This window comes from Schistocerca cancellata, chromosome 10 (assembly GCF_023864275.1).
Source record: "Schistocerca cancellata isolate TAMUIC-IGC-003103 chromosome 10, iqSchCanc2.1, whole genome shotgun sequence".
NCBI lineage: Eukaryota > Metazoa > Arthropoda > Insecta > Orthoptera > Acrididae > Schistocerca > Schistocerca cancellata.
This window is the reverse complement of record NC_064635.1, coordinates 18,042,632-18,066,498: the sequence shown is the minus strand read 5'-3', so window position 1 is coordinate 18,066,498 and position 23,867 is coordinate 18,042,632. Positions and strand designations below refer to the sequence as shown.

The window sequence follows — 23,867 nt, the reverse complement described above, 5'->3', positions numbered from 1 at the left end:
AACTGTATTAAGGTCTTCCTCCTTGGTTTGACAAACACTTAACGAACCTAGTGCGTTCCGAATGGCGACCTAAATCGCCGCATCTTAGTCCCATAAAAAGTCCCTGGAACTGTTTGAGTTCAGCAAACGGTAGTACTTACGGTTGTGCGTTAATTTTGTTACAGACACCATTACATGTTTTTCCCCCACACTGCTGTGTGGACCATAGCTTGCTGTAATCGTAACATAGTTCGTGGTCTAATATACGCTGATAAAGCCAACGAAAAAATTTTTTTGAAAAACTTTTTTTACTTTGACACCTGATCTTTAAAGATTTTTATGAGCTGAATCCAAATCTAGCCTTAGTTTTTTTGTATCACCCACAGTTTTCGAGAAATATGCTTTTTATTCTATGGTATAAAAATCCTATGCTATACGGTAAATGGGGAAATTAATGAAACGCTTTGTTTCAACATAAGCATGGTTTGTATTTACAGTAAGCTACTTAAAACAATGATATGTGTTAATGGAGGTTTCACTTGTCAGCTGGAATTGGTTTGTATTTTCTTTCTCTTTTTGCATTAAAGCTTCTTGTGTGGACTAACTGCTTATTTGCTTCTGTCTCGGGTTCTTCGGCCGATGTTCGTCTGATGATTTTACTGACGTTACGCCAGCACGAGTGGCTGGCATTGTCAAAGCTTCACCCTCCATTGCCGGTGGTGAACTGGAGCCGAGCTTTTTTTTTTTTTTTTTTTTTTTTTTTTTTTTTTTTTTTTTTTTTTTTTTTTTTTTAAATATTCATTTCCGCTCCTTAAGGGAGACGGATGGGCCGCTGGAGAGCTTGTTGCTCTATTGGGGCCAGAGATGAGGTATTACATTTTTCTGTTCTTTATTTATTTGGTACTTATTGCTAGCTTACATACTAAATACAGTTTTCCTATAATAGTGTTTGGCAATATACAATTGTTTTGTTATCTTAAAGACTAATTACAAATTTTTATAATTTTTCAAGCAGTGGAAGTGGATATAGATTTAGAAATGGTGCTAAAACTAGAATTGAGATTAAAAACAAAAATACAAAAGTACAAAAGTAAGGGCGACAGTGGAGGCGGGTTTATGTGCCGTTTTGTTGCTTTCGATTAGGTAGGGTTTATGGTGGCGGGCGGTCGGGGTTCAATGCTTGGAGGTGGGGGGGGGTAGGAGTGTCATTGTTCTGTATGTGTAATTGTCTTGCGTGTTCGTGTTGGTGTATAGTGTCAGGGAAAGTATGGAGGGTGTTGTTTATGATAGTTCTTGGTGGGTAGGTGTATTTGTGTTTGGGTTTGTTTCTGTGTCTGGGTCTGTGTGTGTATATTGAGTGTAGGTCAGGTCGGGAGGTGAGGGTGGTTTTCCCATAGCGGGCTCTCAGGATGGCTAATCTTGTTTGAACGGGGATGACTTTTGCTTCCTCAAAGACCTCTTGTCTGGGGGTGGAGGGAGGGAGTCGTAGGATGCTGCGAAGTATTCGTCTTTCGGTGCGGAAGATTCTTTCTGCTTGGGTCTTGGAGATGCAGGCGAGAGGCGCTGCCGCGTATTCAAATAGTGGGCGGACGAAGGTTTTGTAAGTGTTCACAGCTGTCTTGTCATTGCAGCCTGTAAATTTGCCTTGTACCCGTCGTATGAGGTGTTGTCGTTGGCGGACTTTATTCAGGGTTTCTTTGATGTGGTTGTTCAGGTTGAGGTACTTGTCGAGGTGGACGCCTAGGTATTTTGCGTTGGAAGAGGGGAGGAGCTGGGTGCCCCACAGCGTGAGGGAGATGTGGTCGGGATTTTGGTTTGTCTTTTTGTGGATGTTGCGATGTTTGAATAGGATGAGTTGGGTTTTGGTGGGGTTGGGTTTGATGCGCCATTGTCGCATCCAGTCTTCGAGTTTTGTCAGGTAGGTCGCTGTCTGGTTGTTGATGGTGTTTATCGAGCGTCCTGAGTTCCAGTATGCCGTGTCGTCTGCGTATAATTGGAGTTGTTCAGTGGTTCTTGTCGGGGTGGGGATGTCAATGGTGTACAGGGAGTAGAGCAGCGGGGAGATAATCCCACCCTGCGCTACTCCTGCTTCGGGGCGGAAAGGGGATGAGGTGGTTTGGTTGATATGGATTTGGCAGCGTCTATCGTTTAATAGAGTTTTGATTAGTCGTACTGTCTGCGGTGGGAAGCCTGTCTTAAGCAGCTTGTATAGAAGTCCGTCATGCCAGATTTTGTCGAACGCCCGCTCGATGTCGAGAAATACAGCGAGCGTGCACTGTCCAAGGTTCTGGTGTCTTGTAATGTCTGAAGTGAGTCGGAGAAGGGGATCATTGGTGGAGTGGAGTTTTCGGAAGCCGGACTGGAGGTGAGGGATGAGTTGGAGTTTGTCAGTAAAGTGTATGAGTCTGTCTGTAATTATTCTTTCGAAGGTCTTGCGGAGGACGTCGAGGAGGGATATGGGGCGATAGGATTTGGGGTCTGATTTGGGTTTGCCTGGTTTGGGGATCATGACGACTTTGGCGGAATTCCACGCTGTGGGGATGGTGTTGTGGGAGAGGCAGAAGTTGAAAAGGAGGGAAAGGAGGGGGATGATGGTGTTGAGGGGGCAGTTGCGGAGGTGTAGACGCTGTATCCCGTTCTCGCCAGGGGCTGAGTTTCTGCCTGAGAAGATGGCCTTTTTAATTTCTCTCTCGGTAATTACAGTCTGCAGTTTAATTTCTTCTTCTGAGGGGGCGGTGGGGGAGACGAGTAGCAGGGGGAGTTCTGTGGTGACTGTATGGTGGAATGGTTCGATAAATAGGGGGTCCTGTGGGAATTTGTGGATGTCTTCTAGCATGGTTTTGAAGGCTTCTGCTATTTGGGTGGGGTCGGTGGTGGGGGAGTCGTCTACGTTTAGTTTGTATGTCCTGTCAGTGTTTTGTCCCGTGAGTGTCTTGAATTTGTTCCAAAATTTGCGTCCTTGTCTGTAGTCAAGTTTGGAGCAGGTTTCGTCCCATTGTTTTTGTCGGTGTTCAGAGGTGAGTCGCTTAATTTCGTTGTTTAGCCTGTTCCAGATTGTTTTAAGGTCGGGGTTTCTGTCTTTGTTGATTTCGCGGTAGAGTTTCCTTTTTTCTCGGATCAGTCTGAGTATTTCGGGGGGAAGGTGCGGTTTGAAGGAGGCGATGGTTTTGGTGGGGATGGCTGCGTCGATGGCTGTCTTGATGGTGTCTATTATTCTGTCGTTGACGTGGTTAAGGTCATCGGTGTCGGTAATGGTTAGTGGGGCTAGTAGGTTGTTGTTAATGGTCTCTTTGTACTTTGCCCAGTCAGCTTTGCTATAGAGTTTTATCGTTCGGGAAGTGGGAGCTGGGGGAGGGGGATTGATGGCAGTGGTGTTGAAGAGGATGGGTAGGTGGGGGCTGGTAAGGGTGTCACCTACCGAATACTGGGTGATGGTATCAGAGAGGGAGGGGCTGTATAGGATGTGATCGGGGAGGGAGCAGCCGTTGTGTCCTATGAAGGTGAAGGTATTGATGGGAAGTCTTGTTGCGTTCTCGGTGGTGAGGAAGTCAAGTAGGTCGGTTCCATTTTGATTGTGTTTGGTGTCTCCTAGTAGTTCATGTCTTGCGTTCAGGTCAGTAAGGAGGAAGTATTCTTTGAAGGTAGTTAGGTAGCGGAGGAAGGATCTAGGAAGTGGAGTGTTTGGTGGGTTGTATAGGCAGGCTATGATGAGGCTTCTGCGTCTGGGGCGGGGTATGGCTATCATAACTGCCTCTAGATGTTGATATTGAGGTGGGAGTGGGACCTCTTGGGTGGCCAGGGTTGTCTTGGTGTATATAGCAACGCCGCCTCTGCCGTCAGGTCGGTGTTTGGCGTAGTGGTCGTAGTTGCGGTTGAGTCTCATATTGTCAGTAGGTTTGGTCCAGGTCTCTGCTAGTCCAAGGATGTCTATGTCGTTTCTGCAGAGGCAGTCGTTGAGAAGGGCTTTGCGGTTGTGGATGCCTTCTATGTTGACAAACATGAGATTGGTGGGTTTTCTGTTGGGGTGTACTGCCATGAATGGGCTAATGGGGGGGGGGGGATGAGGGTGTAGGCATGTGTGCTTAACTTCTCAGTGCTTGCGAGTATGGTACTTTGACTATTGTAGTTGTGACGTTATTGCCTGCTTGATTGTATTTCAGGTCTTTGAGGAAGAATTTTTGGGCCACCTGTCGGAGAGTAGAAATTATCTCTTGTCGCCGGTCTTGGAAGAGGGAAGCAAGTGTGAAAGTGACGGATTTAAGGAAATCCTCGATGAGAAGGTGAGGACCTTGGGTAGCGGGGGTGTCAACGAGGTGGAGGGGGGCTTGGAGGTGGTCGTTTACTGCTTGTTGGGGGCGGTTTTTGCATCGGAAGGAGCGGGAGGAGTGTGGGCCACCGCAGTTGGCGCAGGTGGGGGTGACGGAAGGGTCTAGTTCACAGGATGAGAGGGGGTGATCCCTGCCACAGCGGCTACATTTGTGTGGTGAGGTGCATTGTTCTGTTCTGTGGTTGAACTGTTGGCATCTTTGGCATTGTATGGGTAGGGGGCTGGGTGGGTTGGAGGGTTCTACTCTGTGGTGGGACAAGAAGATGTGGACTCCATGTTCAAGCATGAAGTCAATGTCCCTCTGATTATTCGAGATTACTCGAATCATGGGGCCATAGTTGCCTGTCTTTCTGGACTTAATTCTCCATGCGTTTAGGATTGGGATTCCCTGGCGTTGGAGTTCGGCTTTGACATCTTCAGGAAGAATGTCGAAGCCGACATCCTTGATCACAACGCTGACTGTAGGAGGTTTAGGTTGGTGAGTGGGGGTCGCGGTTTCCCTAAAGGTTTTCCTCTCCACTGTCACCCTATAGTTCAGGAGTTTCCTGAGCTCCTGTTGTAGTTGGTTGGGGTCCATATCTTTGTATGATGTTAACTTGGCCGTCTTGCCATCTCTGAAGACATTGAGGGAGCCATTGAAATTACGGAACGAGGGGAGGTGTTCTCTGAGAGTGAGGGATAGGGTTTTGTTTGTGGAATTGTCTGGGAGGTTCTTTAGGAAATATATGGAGGGAGCAGAGGGTTTTACGGGTTCTTGGATTGGGGAGTGGGTGGGGGATGATGTGTTGAGGAGGTGGTAGGGCCGGAGAGCTATAGGAGAGGGGATGGGGGGAATGGGGAGGCTGTTACGTCGGAGTCTGGGATCTCCCTGCATGGAGTCGTTGATGGGGGGGGAGGAGGGAGTGAGGGATATGTCTTCCAGTGAGGTATGCCTTCTGGTGAACTTTTTCCTGCGTTGAACTGTTTGCCAACCTTCTTCTTCTGGTGGTTGGCTTTCTTGGGTGGAGTCAAACTGAAGTGCAGGGTCAAGCTGTAGGGTGAGGGATAGTCTTTGGGATTTTGAGGATGTGGAAGGAGTAGGGTTGGTTGGGGTTGCTGGTGTTGCGCTGGTTGAAGGGTCCATGTTAGTGTCTGGGGGATCGCCTTTGTCCTTGAGCTGACGAGATTGGTATTTCGCCATCTCAGGGGTGGGAGCGGGAAGGACAGACTGGGGGAGTGGTCGCACTAGAGTGGGTTGGACCTTCTCCCGCTTCGTTACCACCTCCTGTGATCCGTGAGGGATCGAGGATCTCCACGGGAGAGAGGGTCTCCTACACTTATTCCGCGTGCGCGGGAGACGGGTGCTGGCCGCCTCGGATCTGTTTAGTTCGAGGGGGCAAGCCACCGGGCCCTGGCACGGTAATTGCCCTAGTTGTTGTAAGGGGAGTTGCGACACAGTGCTGCGGCTGAGACAGAACTCAGTGATTTAGGTGTCGAGTGAGTGACTCGGCGGTGGCTGCTCGTCGTTGAGTTACGACAGAGCGAGACCAGTCGTGAGGCTGCAACCTGGGTGTGACCACAACATTGCTTTTTAAGATACGACGATTTTGCTACACCCCGCGCGTCATCGATGTTCTAGTAGGTTGTAGAGGTTTTAGGTGCCGGTCTGCCACCGTCTGTCGTCGGTGTAGACACGTGTCGCACTTTAGCGCCACGGTCGTTAAGCTGTGAATGAAGGCGCTGCGCCACGTGCGACGCTCCTCCAGATGGTGGGGGTCGCGCAGCGCAGTAGCTTCACACACTACGGCTGCTGCCAGCCGATTGAGAGCGCTGCGCTGTTCGGCGCCGCGCTGCTGTGTGGTGGGGAGAGCGCGCTGGACGAGGTCCGCACGCTACGACCGCTGCCCGTTGACTGTGGGCGCTGCGCGGTGCTCCGCTGGTCTCGGCGCGGAGTGGCGGCTGAGCTCTGGTAGCAGCTCTCCCCTCGACGGCGTCCCGACTCGGTGTGGGAGCCGAGCTCGCGGCCGCAGACTATATGTACCTGGCGCGCCAACGTCCGAGGGCTTCTCCGCGGTCATTTCCGGTGCGTTTCTCCTCTTGCTACCTGCGACGGTCGTTCGCTGCAGTACGGGAAGCCAGGATCCGTTTACCTTAAGGCTTTCGCCTTTCTTGTTCAAACTGTTCGCGTGTTTTTGTATTTCTACAGCTTATCTGAACAAGCGGGTGTGATAGTGCTTCTCTACAGCAAGAACTTCCGTGTCGGCGAATTTTATTACGTGGTCATTCCGATATTGCACAAACACGGCGCAAAGACAATTTTCAAACCCACAAGGAAGATCAAAGAGTGTCTTAGATCGGCAAAGTATAAAAGGGACCCACTTGCAATGTCGAGAATATACCGTATACCAGGGCTACCCAACGTGTGGTCCGCGGACCCCTTAGGGGTGAAAATCAAATTCATCACTATTTTTTTTTCGTGTGAAAAATATGTGTACTTTTACTTCAGGTCGTATCCCCAAGCAGCCTTTGCGGTTCCTAAGTGAAAACCCATACACAGTTTAGTGTCGGAGAATGCGGCTTCTCAGATCGACTGTTCCGCAACAATACGGGGGTCGTTTTATGCGCCGGATCAAGGCGCTAGATGCGCTGAAACCTTTTACGCATGCGCCGAGCGAGCTTTGTCGACCAATCACCGCGCTAGCTGGCACTTATGCGGCCCCAGGCATCATTAAATGTTAAACTTGCTTTGTCAGTGCACTACCTATTTCATAAGTCGATTTTTGACCAGTTTATTACTTCTAACACGGATCGGTGGCTGAAGTCAGGATCATTGAAGAAGGGTGCAGTTTCTCCATCGCCTTCACAACAAGGGAAGTTTCCAGTTGAAATGACTGAGGAGGGAGAACGACCAAAGGAAGACTTTACATACATTTGAACATTTTTGTTCGGATTTCACGAAAAACCACACACACACACACACACACGACTGTTACGAAATATGCATGCTCTTTACACAACAGTAGCCAAATAGTGGAAGTGAACAGACCATAAGCGGCAGCTTGTCAACAGCGAACAGTTTGGACGAGCCGTTGATTGCTCTTGGAGGAAGACAGCTCCATCGTGTGAAATTTCAATTACCAAGTAATTTTAATCGGGCTATAGTGTGTTGAACAAAGGGAATAAATCCACTAGTAAGTGTCTGGATACAGTGGGAATTCAAATTGGATCGTTAATTTCAAGTTGTTTTCATTCATCTCTAAACCAAAGACTACTGATACTTCGGAGGGAGGATCATTGGGAACACGGCACTTGCATTAAGAAGCTTTCAATTCCCATGGGTTTCGCTCTGAAATTTAAAGTTACTGTGCTCTTGACTGACTAGGGGTCGGCCATGGATTTTCGACTGAAGAAGGGGTCCGCCAGCTGAAAAGGTTGGGAAGCCCCGCCGTATACCATGCACATGCGGAAAAGTGTATGTCGGAATTACTGGACGATCAATCAACATCAGGATCAAAGAACATAAGCGACATTGCAGGTTACGGCAGGTGGAGAAATCGGCCGTGGCAGAGCACGCAATGAGTGAGACCGACCATGTAATAAAATTCGCCGACACGGAAGTTCTGGCTGTAGAGAAGCACTATCACACCCGCTTGTTCAGAGAAGCTGTAGAAATACAAAAACACGCGAACAGTTTCAACAAGAAAGAGGAAAGCCTTAAGGTAAACGGATCCTGGCTTCCCGTACTGCAGAGAACGACCGTCGCAGGTAGCAAGAGGAGAACCGCACCGGAAATGACCGCGGAGAAGCCCTCGGACGTTGGCGCGCCAGGTACATATAGTCTGCGGCCGCGAGCTCGCCTCCAGTTCACCATCGGCAGTGGAGGGTGAAGCTTTGACAATGCCAGCCACTCGCGCTGGCGAAACGTCGACCGAAGAACCCGAGACAGAAGCAAATAAGGAGTTTGTCAACAAGTGGCCACGAAAGCGTTAACAATCTTCTTGTGTAGCTTTTTCTACGATGAGTCAGTTGCTGAACTTCTCGCTGAAGTCTCTCATCATGTTGGTGTTCCAACGGCCTTGGTAGCGTTTTTCCAACACCTTAATGTCGTGGTGAAAACGCTCTCCTTGCTCCTCATTAACATCTCCGATATTGTCCGCGAAGTAATCAAGGCGACTGTTCAAAAAGCGAACTTTCAGGCTCATTAAACATCCTAAAGTCTTAAACTTCTTTAACATTGTAGCTCTAGTAGAAATACCGGTGATCAAAAAGTCAGTATAAATTTGAAAACTGAATAAATCACGGAATAATGTAGATAGAGAGGTACAAATTGACACACATGCTTGGAATGACATGGGGTTTTATTAGAACCTAAAAAACACAAAAGTTCAAAAAAATTTCCGACTGATGGCGCTTCATCTGATCAGAATAGCAATAATTAACACAACAAAGTAAGACAAAGCAAAGACGATGTTCTTCACAGGAAATGCTCAATATGACCACCATCGTTCCTCAACAATAGCTGTAGTCGAGGAATAATGTTGTGAACAGCACTGTAAAGCATGTCTGGAGTTATGGTGAGGCATTGGCATCGGATGTGGTCTTTCAGCATCACTAGAGATGTCGGTCTATCACGATACTCTTGCGACTTCAGGTAACCCCAAAGCCAATAATCGCACGGACTGAGGTCTGGGGACCTGGGAGGCCAAGCATGACGAAAGTGGCGGCTGAACACACGATCACCACCAAATGACGCGCGCAAGAGATCTTTCACGCGTCTAGCAATATGGGGTGGTTCTAATAAAACCCCATGTCATTCCAAGCATGTGTGTCAATTTTTACCTCTCTCTCTACGTTATTCCGTGATTTATTCAGTTTTCAAATTTATACTGATTTTTTGATCACCCGGTATATTCTGACTCCCTGCATAACATAGGAACAGCAAATGTAAAGGCTTTTTTCTCCTTTTTGGACCATTTTCTCAGATCTTCAACACACACAAAACATACCTTATGCAGGGCCCAAGATTTATCTTGACCACCAAGTTTAGATCCAAAGTATGACAGGAAAACCTTTTTCACAAAGTCTGTAATGTTTTTTTTGTGTTTTTTAATCACAAATTCACCACAAACAAAAACTGTCAGCAGAGTTTTTACAACCACGATTAGACATTGTACTGAGCACATGTACAGGAAACGGGGAAGTGAGGTTAGGTTAACAGCAAACAAAACACCATCTGTTAACACAAAAATAGAATCGACCTTTTTTTGCCAGCAAATGTTTTTCAGCAGTGCTACCAACGTCATCTACATTCATTGCCCCTCCTTTTTCAATTATTTTAACTATATAAAAGCTGTTAAATTCCTTAAAAATCGCTTAATTTAATAAATGTAACAGTAAAATGTGAAGAAATGGTCGGTGATAGTTTTTTAAGTATCATATTTGGATTTCCCACCGTAAAAAAACATAAGAATAAGGTATTTTGAGGAAAAAAGTTTTTCCATCGTTGGCCTGTGTAATGAAAAAAAGCGTTTGTTTCAAAAAAATACAGTGCAGTAGTACGCAGTGCCCTAACAGCAGCCGGCCGAGTGGCCAAGCGGTTCTAGGCGCTACAGTCTGGAACCGCGCGACCGCACAGTCGCAGGTTCGAATCCTGCCTCGGGCATGGGTGTGTGTGATGTCCTTAGGTTAGGTAGGTTTAAGTAGTTCTAAGTTCTAGGAGACTGATGACCTCAGAAGTTGTCCCATAGTGCTCAAAGCCATTCGAACCATTTGAACCCTAACAGCAATGTGAACTCTGCCTACGTTCTACGTCAATGTGGAATCACCACTCAAAGGTGCCAGGTGACAACATTAGCAGTGGAGGGTATATAAAGCTTCCCTGGGGGACGAGGAAAACAGTGCAGACGTTGTCGTAATGTGGAAACGAAGCGACTTATATGACGTCCCAAACGACGTTATCGTTGGCTTTCTGGCCAAGGGTGCCAACATTTTAGAAATGGCTAAGCTGTTCGTGTGCCGCCATGGTTGAAGTATACCGTGCTTGGCAAAATGGTGCCATTCAAAACCGGCGCCGAAGCAAATATGGTGCGCCACGACGCATGGATGACAGAGGTGAATGACGTCTGTGGAGATGTGTGTGGGCGAGCAGACGAGCAGCTGTTGAGCCACTGACGGTCCAGATGAACCGAGGGGCTACCCGCGGTGTCTCCTCAACAACCGTTCCGCCAATGTTGCTGCTTACGGGCTTCCACGACAGATCCCTGATTCAGGCAACGAAGGCTGTAATTTCCATTCTAATATCGCAACCAGACGTCCAGCGAGTGGCGAGAGGTGGCCTTTCCAGATGAATCAGGCAAACGGCCGTTGGTGGGTCGGTGTGAAACGTCTGTAAGCAAACACCGTCCAACAATCATCGGAAGGGTCCAGGCCAAGGGAGGGAGCGTTATGGTCTGGGGGCTGTTTTCATGGCATTCAAATGGCTCTCAGCACTATGGGCCTTAACTTCCGAGGTCATCAGTCCCCTAGAACTTAGAACTACTTAAACCTAACTAACCTCACACACATCCATGCCCGAGGCAGGATTCGAACGTGCGACCGTAGCAGCAGCGCGGTTCCGGACTGAAGCGCCTAGAACCGCTCGGCCACAGCGCCCGGCGCTGCCTATTACACACAGAACTGTCAATCTGAATGATTTTAATACTAACCTGCCGATCACGTTTCATTAGCGCTGGAAGACGCTCTACGGGTCCCACAGCACCATCCTGTCAGTGGAGTGGTGTGTCTCCCTCGGCACCCTACACCATGTATGGCAACTGGCAGCCATTGTTCCATTGGAATATAACAATGAGAAATTTCAGTCTTCCAAGGAAACTTGCTGCAAATCGCTTGTGCGTCCAGTCCTAGATTACAGCACGCACGGCGCCCGCGCTGCATACACCACAGGGACGGGAAGAAACCTTTACGGGCAATACCTTGCTAAGCACCCTCTGTCGTGCGCTTCACAGCGGTGTTCGAAATATACATGCTGTCCCAGGATGAATGGTCAATGTTAAGGCATATGACAGGAGCGGTCATTGGAAGCAAAGAAGTCCAGCAAAGATGGTCTCTAAAACGCATACCTTAAGAGCTACGATGATTTCTTCGTCTTCGATACTGTGAAATAAATCTCTTCTACTGCAACCTCTTTCCCTTCCATATTTTGGGAGCAGGATGTATCGACCAAAGCAAGAAAAAGTTTTATAGTAAAAGAGGTGCGTTTCACACTAGCGTAGAAAAACAAGTGCTCGTCAACTAGCCTTTTTTGCTTCGAATCATCGCTCCTGTCGTATCCCATAAAATTGACCGCTCCACCCTAAACACAGGGTGACTATTACTGAACTGGCGTTCTACGGATCGGAGCGTGGAATGTCAGATCCCTTAACCGGGCAGGTAGGTTAGAAAATTTAAAAAAGGGAAAAGGATAGGTTAAAGTTAGATATAGTGGAAATTAGTGAAGTTCGGTGGCAGGAGAAACAAGGCTTTTGGTCAGGTGAATACAGGGTTATAAATACAAAATCAGATACGGGTGATGCAGGAATAGGTTCAACAATGAATAAAAAAAATAGGAGTACGGGTAAGCTACTACAAACAGCATAGTGAACGCATTATTGTGGCCAAGATAGACACGAAGACCACGCCTACTACAGTAGTACAAGTTTATATGCAAACTACCTCTGCTGATGACGAAAAAATTGATGAAATGTTTGATGAGATAAAAGAAATTATTCAGGTAGTGAAGGGAGACGAAAATTTAATAGTCACGGGTGACTGGAATTCAGTAGTAGGAAAAGAGAGAGAAGGAAACGTAGTAGGTGAATATGAATTGGGGCTAAGAAATGAAAGAGGAAGCCGCCTGGTAGAATTTTGCGCAGAGCATAACTTAATCATAGCTAACATTTGGATTACGAATCATGAAAGAAGTATACATGGAAGAATCCTGGAGATACTAAAAAGTATCAGATAGATTATATAATGGTAAGACAGAGATTTAGGAACCAGGTTTTAAATCGTAAGACATTTCCAGGGGCATATGTGGACTCTGACCACAATCTATTGGTTATGAAGTGTAGACTAAAACTGAAGAAACTGCAAAAAAGTGGGAATTTAAGAAGATGGAATCTGGATAAACTGACTAAACCAGAGGTTGTACAAAGTTTCAGGGAGAGCATAAGGGAACAATTGACAGGAATGGGGGAAAGAAATACAGTAGAAGAAGAATGGGTAGCTTTGAGGGATGAAATAGTGAAGGCAGCAGAGGATCAAATACGTAAAAAGACGAGGGCTAGTATAAACCCTTGGGTAACAGAAGAAATATTGAATTTAATTGATGAAAGGAGAAAATATAAAAATGCAGTAAATGAAGCAGGCAAAAAGGAATACAAACGTCTCAAAAATGATATCGACAGGAAGTGCAAAACTGCTAAGCAGGGATGGCTAGAGAACAAATGTAATGATGTAGAGGCTTATCTCACTAGGGGTAAGATAGATACTGCCTATAGGAAAATTAAAGAGACCTTTGGAGAAAAGAAAACCACTTCTATGAATATCAAGAGCTGTGATGGAAACCAAGTTCTAAGCAAACAAGGAAAAGCAGAAAGGTGGAAGGAGTATATAGAAGGTCTATACAAGGGCGATGTACTTGAGGACAATATTATGGAAATGGGAGAGGATGTAGATGAAGATGAAATGGGAGATACGATATTGCGTGAAGAGTTTGACAGAGCACTGACAGACCTGAGTCGAAACAAGGCCCCGGGAATAGACAACATTCCATTAGAGCTACTGACAGCCTTGGGAGAGCCAGTCCTGACAAAACTCTACCATCTGGTGAGCAAGATGTATGAGACAGGAGAAATACCCTCAGACCTCAAGAAGAATATAATAATTCCAATCCCAAAGAAAGCAGGTGTTGACAGATGTGAAAATTACCGAACCATCAGTTTAATAAGTCACAGCTGCAAAATACTAACACGAATTCTTTACAGACTGGAACACGTGAGGCAATATTGACCTTACGACTTACCTTAGAAGAAAGATTAAGGAAAGGCAAACCTACGTTTCTAGCATTTGTAGTCTTAGAGAAAGCTTTTGATTGGAATACTCGCTTTCAAATTCTGAAGGTGGCCAATGTAAAATATAGGGAGCGAAAGGATATTTACAATTTGTACGGAAAGCAGATGGCAGTTATAAGAGTCGAGGGGTATGAAAGGGAAGCAGTAGTTGGGATGGGAGTGAGACAGGGTTGTAGCCTATCCCCGATGGTATTCAATCTGTATATTGAGCAAGCAGTAAAAGAAACAAAAGAAAAGTTCGGAGTAGGTATTAAAATCCATGGAGAAGAAATAAAAGCTTTGAGGTTCGCTGATGACATTGTAATTCTGTCAGAGACAGCAAAGGACTTGGAAGAGCAGTTGAACGGAATGGACAGCGTCTTGAAAGGAGGGTATAAGATGAACATCAAGAAAAGCAAAACGAGGATCATGGAATGTAGTCGAATGAAGTCGGGCGATGCTGAGGGAATTAGATTAGGAAATGAGACACTTAAAGTAGTAAAGGAGTTTTGCTATTTGGGGAGCAAAATAACTGATGATGGTCGAAGTAGAGAGGATATAAAATGTAGACGGGCAATGGCAAGGAAAGCGTTTCTGAAGAAGAGAAATTTGTTAACATCGAGTATAGATTTAAATGTCAGGAAGTCGTTTCTGAAAGTATTTGTATGGAGTATAGCCATGTATGGAAGTGAAACGTGGACGATAAATAGTTTGGACAAGAAGAGAATAGAAGCTTTCGAAATGTGGTGCTACAGAAGAATGCTGAAGATTAGAAGGGTAGATAACATAACTAATGAGGATTTATTGAATAGAATTGGGGAGAAGAGGAGCTTGTGGCACAACCTGACTAGAAGAAGGGATCGGTTGGTAGGACATGTTCTGAGGCATCAAGGGATCACCAATTTAGTATTGGAGGGCACCGTGGAGGGTAAAAATCGTAGAGGGAGACCAAGAGATAAATACACTAAGCAGATCCAGAAGGATGTAGGCTGCAGTAGGTACTGGGAGATGAAGAAGCTTGCACAGGATAGAGTAGCATGGAGAGCTGCATCAAACCAGCCTCAGGACTCAAGACAACAACAACAATAACATGAAATAAAATCGTCATAACTTCTGAACGTTTTGCGCTAGGGCGTTCAAACTGCACAGTTGGTCGCGGGGCATAATGGGAATTAGTATTCGCATACATAGTTTCAATCAAGGTTTCCATTTCCGCTCCGACAAACAAGGCTTAAAATCATACAGAGAGGGGAAGAAGAGGTAGATAGCGAGGGTGGAGGAAATGAGTGTACAGTGGGGGAAGGAGAAGATGGACAGAGAGCGAGGGGAGTAGGAGTATGAGAGAGAGAGAGAGAGAGAGAGAGAGAGAGAGGTTGGAGGAGGAGGTGACAATGACGTCAGTACATACACACGCCAACAAACGCGAACAAAAATAAAAATGAAAAGATAAGGTCTTACTTCAAAAATAAAATGGAATTATCGGGTTTAGGGCGGAGAAAAGCTAAATATACAAATTTAAAAAAACGCCGTACAGTCTTAAGACAACTAACAGAAAAAAATCAAATTACAGCATTCCGCGACATCTACATCTACATCCATACTCCGCAAGCAACCTGGCGGTGTGTGGTGGAAAATACCTTGAGTACCTCTATCGGTTCTCCCTTCTACTCCAGTCTCGTATTATTCGTGGAAAGAAGGATTGTCAGTATGCCTCTGTGTGGGCTCTAATCTCTCTGATTTTATCCTCATGGTCTCTTCGTGAGATATACGTAGGAAGGAGCAATATACTGCATGACTCGTTGGTGAAGGTATGTTCTCGAAACTTCAACAAAATCCCGTACCGAGCTACTGAGTGTCTCTCCTGCAGAGTCTTCCACTGGAGTTTATCTATCATCTCCGTAACGCTTTTGCGATTACAAAATGATCCTGTAACGAAGCGCGCTGCTCTCCGTTGGATCTTTTCTATCTCTTCTATCAACCCTATCTGGTACGGATCCCACACTGCTGAGCAGTATTCAAGCAGTGGGCGAACAAGCGTACTGTAACCTACTTCCTTTGTTTTCGGATTGCATTTCCTTAGGATTCTTCCAATGAATCTCAGTCTGGCATCTGCTTTACCGACGATCAACTTTATATGATCATTCCATTTTAAATCCCTCCTAACGCGTACACCCAGATAATTTATGGAATTAACTGCTTCCAGTTGCTGACGTGCTATATTGTAGCTAAATGATAAGGGATCTTTCTTTCTATGTATTCGCAGCACATTACACTTGTCTACATTGAGATTCAATTGCGATTCCCTGCACCACGTGTCAATTCGCTGCAGATCCTCCTGCATTTCAGTACAATTTTCCAATGTTACAACCTCTCGATATACCACAGCATCATCCGCAAAAAGCCTCAGTGAACTTCCGATGTCATCCACAAGGTCATTTATGTATATTGTGAATAGCAATCGTCTCACAACACTCCCCTGCGGCACACCTGAAATCACTGTTACTTCGGAAGACTTCTCTCCATTGAGGGAGACCTAAACTAACCACACCGTAGGAATCGGACATTTCCCTTGACCTATACAGTGCAATCGCAAGTATCCATAACAGAAAACCAACATCTACAATCCCAAAAAGGGTAATCGCACATACTCAACAGCAGCTAACATGCTCAACAGCAGCTAACGATGCCACAACAACTACTTCTCCGAAAAGTGGAATCGGACATTTCCTTTGAGCTATATAGCTCAACTGCAGCTAACGATACCAAAAAACCAAAACCTACATCTCCGAAACGCGGAATCAGACATTTCCCTTGAGCTGTATAGCTCAACCGTAGCTATCGATATGAAAAAACTAACACCTACAACTGCCGGCTGGAGCGGCCTAGCGGTGCTAGGCGCTACAGTCTGGAACCGCGCGACAGCTACGGTCGCGGGTTCGGATCCTGCCTCGGGCATGGATGTGTGTGACGTCCTTAGTTTAGTTAGGTTTAAGTAGTTCTAGAGGACTGATGACCTCGGAAGTTAAGTCCCATAGTGCTCAGAGCCATTTTTTTAACACCTGCAATTCCAAAAAGTGGAACCAAAAGCCCAAAACTCAAACACCCAAATACCCCATATTCACTGCATGAATAAGGAGACAACCGACCTGTCGTAAATATATGACAGGCAAAACGTCACAATTAGTATAGAATAAAACCAAGACAAAAATTACAAAAATTACCGACAAAAGCCTTCGGCAGTACCATCTAGCTTGGCCACCATGCGAGAGCACACACACACACACACACACACACACACACACACACACACAAATCTCCTAAAACACCCACTTATGAACTTCACTGTAATGTCCACAGTGCAATGAAGAAATTAGACTTCTTCCTCCACAAGAAACACCAAACTAATCAGACCTAACAGAAACACCAACACGCAAATAAAAAAATCCTTAGTAACTGAAAAAATTTCTACAACCCACATTACCGCACACAGTACCTAAGCTCAAAACCACATTAGCAAGATGAAAACCAAAACTCAGATGAACCCAATACCACACGTTAAACTCACCGCCACCAGATGGCACCATCAAATACAACAACATGGCATCTACAGAACACAACACCGCGGCGTGAGGACGTCAGACACCCCGACACCATTACGTCACGGGTCAAAGCCCCCGCCGCCGACATTCTGCTTATGTCGTCTGCTCTGATTCCCTGAGCGCCATCCAGAGCCTCAGTGATGCGTATCCGGTTCACCCTTTCGTGCACCGGATCCAACGCTCTCTTCAGCAGCTGGCGGACGACGGTTCCTGGCCATGTCCTGGCCATGTCGGTATCCCTGGGAACGAAACTGCAGATGCCGCGGCCAAGGCTGCGGTCTTTCAGCCTCGGATGGCTTCTTGTCGAGTGCCTTCATCTGATTTTAGCTGGGTCATTTGTCAGCGCATTTTATCGCTGAGGCATGCAGATTGGGTTACACTTCCTGAAAACAAGCTTCGGGCCTTGATACCTCTCCCCACGGCTTGGACGACCTCTTCACGCCCTTCTCGGCGGGAGGACGTCGTTTCGGCCCGGTTACGAATTGGACACTGCCGGTTCAGCCATCGCCATCTGCTGACGGCTGCGCCGGTGCCTTTCTACCCATGTGGGCAATTGCTGACGGTACGCCACATTTACTAATACTAAAAAGTATCAGATAGATTATATAATGGTAAGACAGAGTTTTAGGAACCAGGTTTTAAATTGTAATCCATTTCCAGGGGCATATGTGGACTCTGACCACAATCTATTGGTTATGAACTGTAGATTAAAACTGAAGAAACTGCAAAAAGGTGGGAATTTAAGGAGATGGGACCTTGATAAACTGACTAAACCAGAGGTTGTAGAGAGTCTCAGGGAGAGCATAAGGGGACAATTGACAGGAATGGGGGAAAGAAATACAGCATAAGAAGAATGGGTAGCTCTGAGGGATGAAGTAGTGAAGGCAGCAGACGATCAAGTAGGTAAAAAGACGAGGGCTGGTAGAAATCCTTGGGTAACAGAAGAAATATTGAATTTCATTGATGAAAGGAGAAAATATAAAAATGCAGTAAATGAAGCAGGCAAAAAGGAATACAAACGTCTCAAAAATGAGATCGACAGGAAGTGCAAAACTGCTAAGTAGGGAAGGCTAGAGAACAAATGTAATGATGTAGAGGCTTATCTCACTAGGGGTAAGATAGATACTGCCTATAGGAAAATTAGAGAGACCTTTGGAGAAAAGAGAACCACTTCTATGAATATCAAGAGCTGTGATGGAAACCAAGTTCTAAGCAAACAAGGAAAAGCAGAAAGGTGGAAGGAGTATATAGAGGGTCTATACAAAGGCGATGTACTTGAGGACAATATTATGGAAATGGAAGAGGATGTAAATGAAGAGTTTGACAGAGCACTGAAAGACCTGAGTCGAAGCAAGGCCCCGGGAATAGACAACATTCCATTAGAACTAATAACAGCCTTGGGAGAGCCAGTCCTGACAAAACTCTACCATCTGGTGAGCAAGATGTATGAGACAGGAGAAATACCCTCAGACTTCAAGAAGAATATAATAATTCCAATCCCAAAGAAAGCAGGTGTTGACAGATGTGAAAATTACCGAACGATCAGTTTAACAAGTCACGGCTGCAAAATACTAACGCGAATTTTTTACAGACGAATGGAAAAACTGGTAGAAGCCGACCTTGGGGGAGATCAGTTTGGATTCCTTAGAAATGTTGGAACACGTGAGGCAATACTGACCCTACGACTTATCTTAGAAAAAAGATTAAGAAAAGGCAAACCTACGTTTCTAGCATTTGTAAGAGAAAGCTTTTGACAATGTTGACTGGAACACTCTCTTTCAAATTCTGAAGATGGTAGGGGTAAAATACAGGGAGCGAAAGGCTATTTACAATTTGTAGAGAAACCAGATGGCAGTTGTAAGAGTCGAGGGGTATGAAAGGGAAGCAGTAGTTGGGATGGGAGTGAGACAGGGTTGTAGCCTATCCCCGATGGTATTCAATCTGTATATTGAGCAAGCAGTAAAAGAAACAAAAGAAAAGTTCGGAGTAGGTATTAAAATCCATGGAGAAGAAATAAAAGCTTTGAGGTTCGCTGATGACATTGTAATTCTGTCAGAGACAGCAAAGGACTTGGAAGAGCAGTTGAACGGAATGGACAGTGTCTTGAAAGGAGGGTATAAGATGAACATCAAGAAAAGCAAAACGAGGATCATGGAATGTAGTCGAATGAAATCGGGTGATGCTGAGGGAATTAGATTAGGAAATGAGACACTTAAAGTAGTAAAGGAGTTTTGCTATTTGGGGAGCAAAATAACTGATGATGGTCGAAGTAGAGAGGATATAAAATGTAGACTGGCAATGGCAAGGAAAGCGTTTCTGAAGAAGAAAAATTTGTTAACATCGAGTATAGATTTAAGTGTCAGGAAGTCGTTTCTGAAAGTATTTGTATGGAGTGTAGCTATGTATGGAAGTGAAACATGGACGATAACTAGTTTGGACAAGAAGGGAATAGAGGCTTTCGAAATGTGGTGCTACAGAAGATTGCTGATGATTAGATGGGTACATCATGTAACTAATGAGGAGGTACTGAATAGAATTGGGGAGGAGTTTGTGGCACAACTTGACAAGAAGAAGGGACCGGTTGGTAGGACATGTTCTGCGGCATCAAGGGATCACAAATTTAGCATTGAAGGGCAGCGTGGAGGGTAAAAATTGTAGAGGAAGACCAAGAGATGAATACACTAAGCAGATTCATAAGTATGTAGGTTGCAGTAAGTACTGGGAGATGAAGAAGCTTGCATAGGATAGGGTAGCATGGAGAGCTGCATCAAACCAGTCTCAGAACTGAAGACCACAACAACAACAATACGCCACATTTTAACGTCCTGTCCGAATTTTAATACACTGCGTGTAGATCTTGCCCTGCCACGTACTCTGGATGTCATTTTAGCGGATGACCCAGGAGCAGCTGCTCGCGTTCTTCGTTTTATCCACTTGACACACCTGTCTAAGGACATTTGATTATGCCGTTTTCTTTTAATCCCTTGCCTGTTAATGTGCCTTTTATAGTGTTGTCCTTTTTAGTTGCTCTTTTAACCTTGTGCCTCGCAGTGCATTCATAACTTAGTCTGGGCGCAAATGACCACTGTAGTTGTGCCCCCTAAAACAAAAAAAAAAAAAAATGTAGGGTCAAATAGCTCCCTACTTAGCAATCATATACAACCGCTCGCTCACTGATAGATCTGTACCTACAGATTGGAAAATTGCGCAGGTCACACCAGTGTTTAAGAAGGGTAGTAGGAGTAATCTATCGAACTACAGACCCATATCATTGACGTCGATTTGCAGTAGGGTTTTGGAGCATATACTGTATTCAAACATTACGAATCACCTCGAAGGGAACGATCTATTGATACGTAATCAGCATGGTTTCAGAAAACATCGTTCTTGTGCAACGCAGCTAGCTCTTTATTCGCCCGAAGTAATGGCCACTATCGGCAGGGGATCTCAAGTTGATTCCGAATTTCTAGAGTTCTGGAAAGCTTTTGACACCGTTCCTCACAAGCGACTTCTAATCAAGTTGCGGGCCTATGGGGTATCGTCTCAGTTGTGCGACTGGATTCGTGATTTTCTGTCAGGAAGGTCGCAGTTCGTAGTAATAGAGGGCAATACATCGAGTAAAACTGAAGTGATATCAGGTGTTCCCCAGGGAAGCGTCCTGGGACCTCTGCTGTTCCTGATCTATATAAATGACCTGGGTGACAATCTGAGCAGTTCTCTTAGGTTGTTCGCAGATGATGCTGTAATTTACCGTCTAGTAAGGTCATCCGAAGACCAGCATCGGTTGCAAAGCGATTTAGAAAAGATTGCTGTATGGTGTGGGAGGTGGCAGTTGACGCTAAATAACGAAAAGAGTGAGGTGATCCACACGAGTTCCAAAAGAAATGCGTTGGAATTCGATTACTCGATAAATAGTCCAATTCTCAAGGCTGTCAATTCAACTAAGTGCCTGGGTGTTAAAATTACGAACAACTTCAGTTGGAAAGACCACATAGATAATACTGTGGGGAAGGCGAGCCAAAGGTTGCGTTTCATTGGCACGACACTTAGAAGATGTAACAAGTCCACTAAAGAGACAGCTTACACTATACTCGTTTGTCCTCTCTTAGAATATTGCTGCGCGGTGTAGGATCTGTAGCGGGACTTAGAATTTCGCCGCGCTACACTCGTTCCCTCAGATATAAATTATAGCGTCGCAGCGGTAACTCTTTTTTGTTTTCTATCCGTCTATTGTCTTAAGCAGCTTAATGCAGACGTAAAAAACTTATTAGCTAGTATTGATCTGATTAAGACGAAAAAACTTATTAATGTGTAGACATTTTGTGGAAGTTGTTATGAAATTCGGAGGATGAAAGTAGCAACGTAAAATAAATTGCATTCAGTGTCAAGATGATTTTGATTTGTATAAATTAGTGATTCCTGGACGATTGCAAGATTTCGGAGCAGACTTTTCACGCAGAAATGAAGTACGAGATTTTTGAAGACCTGGACGCCGCACGAAAGAAGACACGTTAACATGGCGAAGAATGAACTCTTATCTACGCCATTTCCCGCTGTCAGTTACATTTTGTTATTCTCTGTTCTTTTTCAAATAATTTTTATAGTGGAAATTGATTTGCCTTTTGCTCAGAAACGCCACAAGGACCACCCCAACAATAGCTTTTCCGAATCACGAAGTCCGATAACTTTCTGTAATTCGAAGTCCGATTTGCATTTCATTCTCTCCCTTTCTCATGGTCATTAACGATTTCAAAAAAAACCCTTTTTATTCACCATTTCTTCCCACATTTTCAACCTTTTCTTTTCTTTTCTTCTGTTTTTCTTTTTTTATTAACCACTACAGATCCTTACCAGGTGAGATTGACAGAGGACATCGAAAGGTTGCAAAAAAGGGAAGCTCGTTTTGTATTATCACGTAACAGGAGAGAGAATGTGGCAGATATGATACGCGAGTTGGGACAGAAGTCACTAAAGTAAAGACGTTTTTCGTCGCGGCGAGATCTATTTACGAAATTTCAGTCACCAACTTTCTCTTCCGAATGCGAAAATATTTTGTTGAGCCCAACCTACATAGGTAGGAATGATCATCAAAATAAAATACGAGAAATCAGAGCTCGAACAGAAAGGTTTAGGTGTTCGTTTCTCCCGCGCGCTGTTCGGGAGTGGTGGCGGCGCTGCAAGGCGACGGGGGTGGAAACAAGAAACATGTGGGAACCCAACCGCCAGACGATGGTTGTTAGTGTTGGCAGAAGAGCCAACACCGAGTTACTACTGGAGGCCGAAATGCGCGCGTTTTAGCTCACGCAGGCTGGCGTGAAGAGGGAAGAACTATACTGACATGAGGTCTGGAACATGACAAGGAATGAGAATTCAGGAAGCGGACGTAATTAGATTCATACTTAACTTTAATCCATTAATGATGAATGTCACTCTTGACGGTACATGAGTCACAATATTATCTGTTCAGAAGACATAGTAACTGAATATGGCGCCTTGCTAGGTCGTAGCAAATGACGTAGCTGAAGGCTATGCTAAACTGTCGTCCCGGCAAATGAGAGCGTTTGTAGGCAGTTAACGATCGCTAGCAAAGTCGGACTGGGGCGAGTGCTAGGGAGTCTCTCTAGACTAGACCTGCCCTGTGGCGGCGCTCGGTCTGCAATCACTGATAGTGGCGACACGCGGGTCCGAGTTGTGGTGTCACCGCCAGACACCACACTTGCTAGGTGGTAGCTTTAAATCGGCCGCGGTCCATTAGTACATGTCGGACCCGCGTGTCGCCACTGTCAGTAATTGCAGACCGAGCGCCACCACACGGCAGGTCTAGAGAGACGTACTAGCACTCGTCCCCAGTTGTACGACGACTTTGCTAGCGACCACACTGACGAAGCCTTTCTCTCATTTGCCGAGAGATAGTTAGAATAGCCTTCAGCTAAGTCCATGGCTACGACCTAGCAAGGCTTCATTAACCATTTCTATAGAGAGTCTCACTTGTATCATCAAGAATGCTGTATACAAATGATGGGTTAATAGTTAAGTGTTTCAGCAGCTACGTACTTTTCTTTATAGCATTCATTAAGTATCCTGTTCCAGACCTCACGCCCGTCTGCGTTAGATTATAGCGTGCATTTCGGCCTCCTCTATCTACAAGGTGTTGGCACGTTTGCCAACACATCACGAGTAATCGTGTACGTGTAGAAGCAGACGGGTGGAATCGGACGCTTCCGTTGACCCTCGAACCACTTCCAGTGGAAACTGACCTCCTTGGTGGCCGCGCTGGCCGCGGCGCCGCCCTCGTAGGCCCTCCAGAGGCAGTGCGGCGCCACGCTGGCGGCTGCCTGGAAGAGCAGCACGTAGCAGACCCAGCGGTAGTAGGCGTGGTGGCGCATCGGCTCGCCCGGAGCCTCGGGCCCCACCCCGGGGTGAGCCCGCTCCTCGTCCGGGTCGAGGGCGCGCGCCGACGTGAAGGTGGACTGCACCCAGCAGTAGGCGTCGAGCGTGCGGTGCTCTCCGGCGCCGCGGAACAGGCAGTCGATGGGGTCGCCCACGTACTGCCGCGCCGACACCACCACCGAGCACAGCAGCAGCGCCGCGAACGTCAGCCCGTGGTGCAGCCAGCACGCCCAGTTGTCGACGCGCGGCCCCCCCTCCAGCAGGCCCTTCAGCGACGACACCGAGCTCAGCATGGCGGCCGCTCTCTGTTTCTACCGGGAACGAAGAGCGCGAAGCGCCGAGTCGCGACCGGCTGCGCGCTGCGCGAGCGTCCGAACGGTACGGCTGCCTGCGACGGACTGAGCCCGGAGCACGGCTGACAGCACCCCTAGCGGCTACGAGCGGCAGCGGGGCAGCCCCGCGTCACAGATATTATACCACGCAGCTCCGTGTTCGTTAGCGATC

At 46.1% G+C, this 23,867-nt stretch overlaps 1 protein-coding gene across 1 annotated transcript; it reads right to left on the bottom strand.

The window, feature by feature from the left end:
- Positions 1–5,622: 5,622 nt before the first annotated feature.
- On the bottom strand, positions 5,623–23,656 carry LOC126106721 (innexin inx2-like). The gene is made up of 2 exons (XM_049913101.1): positions 23,231–23,656; positions 5,623–5,745 (listed from the first exon to the last, which is right to left on the bottom strand). Exons 1-2 carry the CDS (start codon positions 23,654–23,656, stop codon positions 5,623–5,625), a joined length of 549 nt encoding a protein of 182 aa, XP_049769058.1.
- Positions 23,657–23,867: the final 211 nt, after the last annotated feature.

What these genes read in the sequence shown, in the direction of transcription:
- LOC126106721 (XM_049913101.1), bottom strand. Translation starts at nt 23,656, where the DNA reads ATGCTGAGCTCGGTGTCGTCGCTGAAGGGCCTGCTGGAGGGGGGGCCG. An exon ending in CCAGCGCGGCCACCAAGGAG is followed by an intron (nt 5,746 to 23,230) that starts GTCAGTTTCCAC and finishes TCTCAGCCGCAG; the next exon opens with CACTGTGTCGCAACTCCCCT.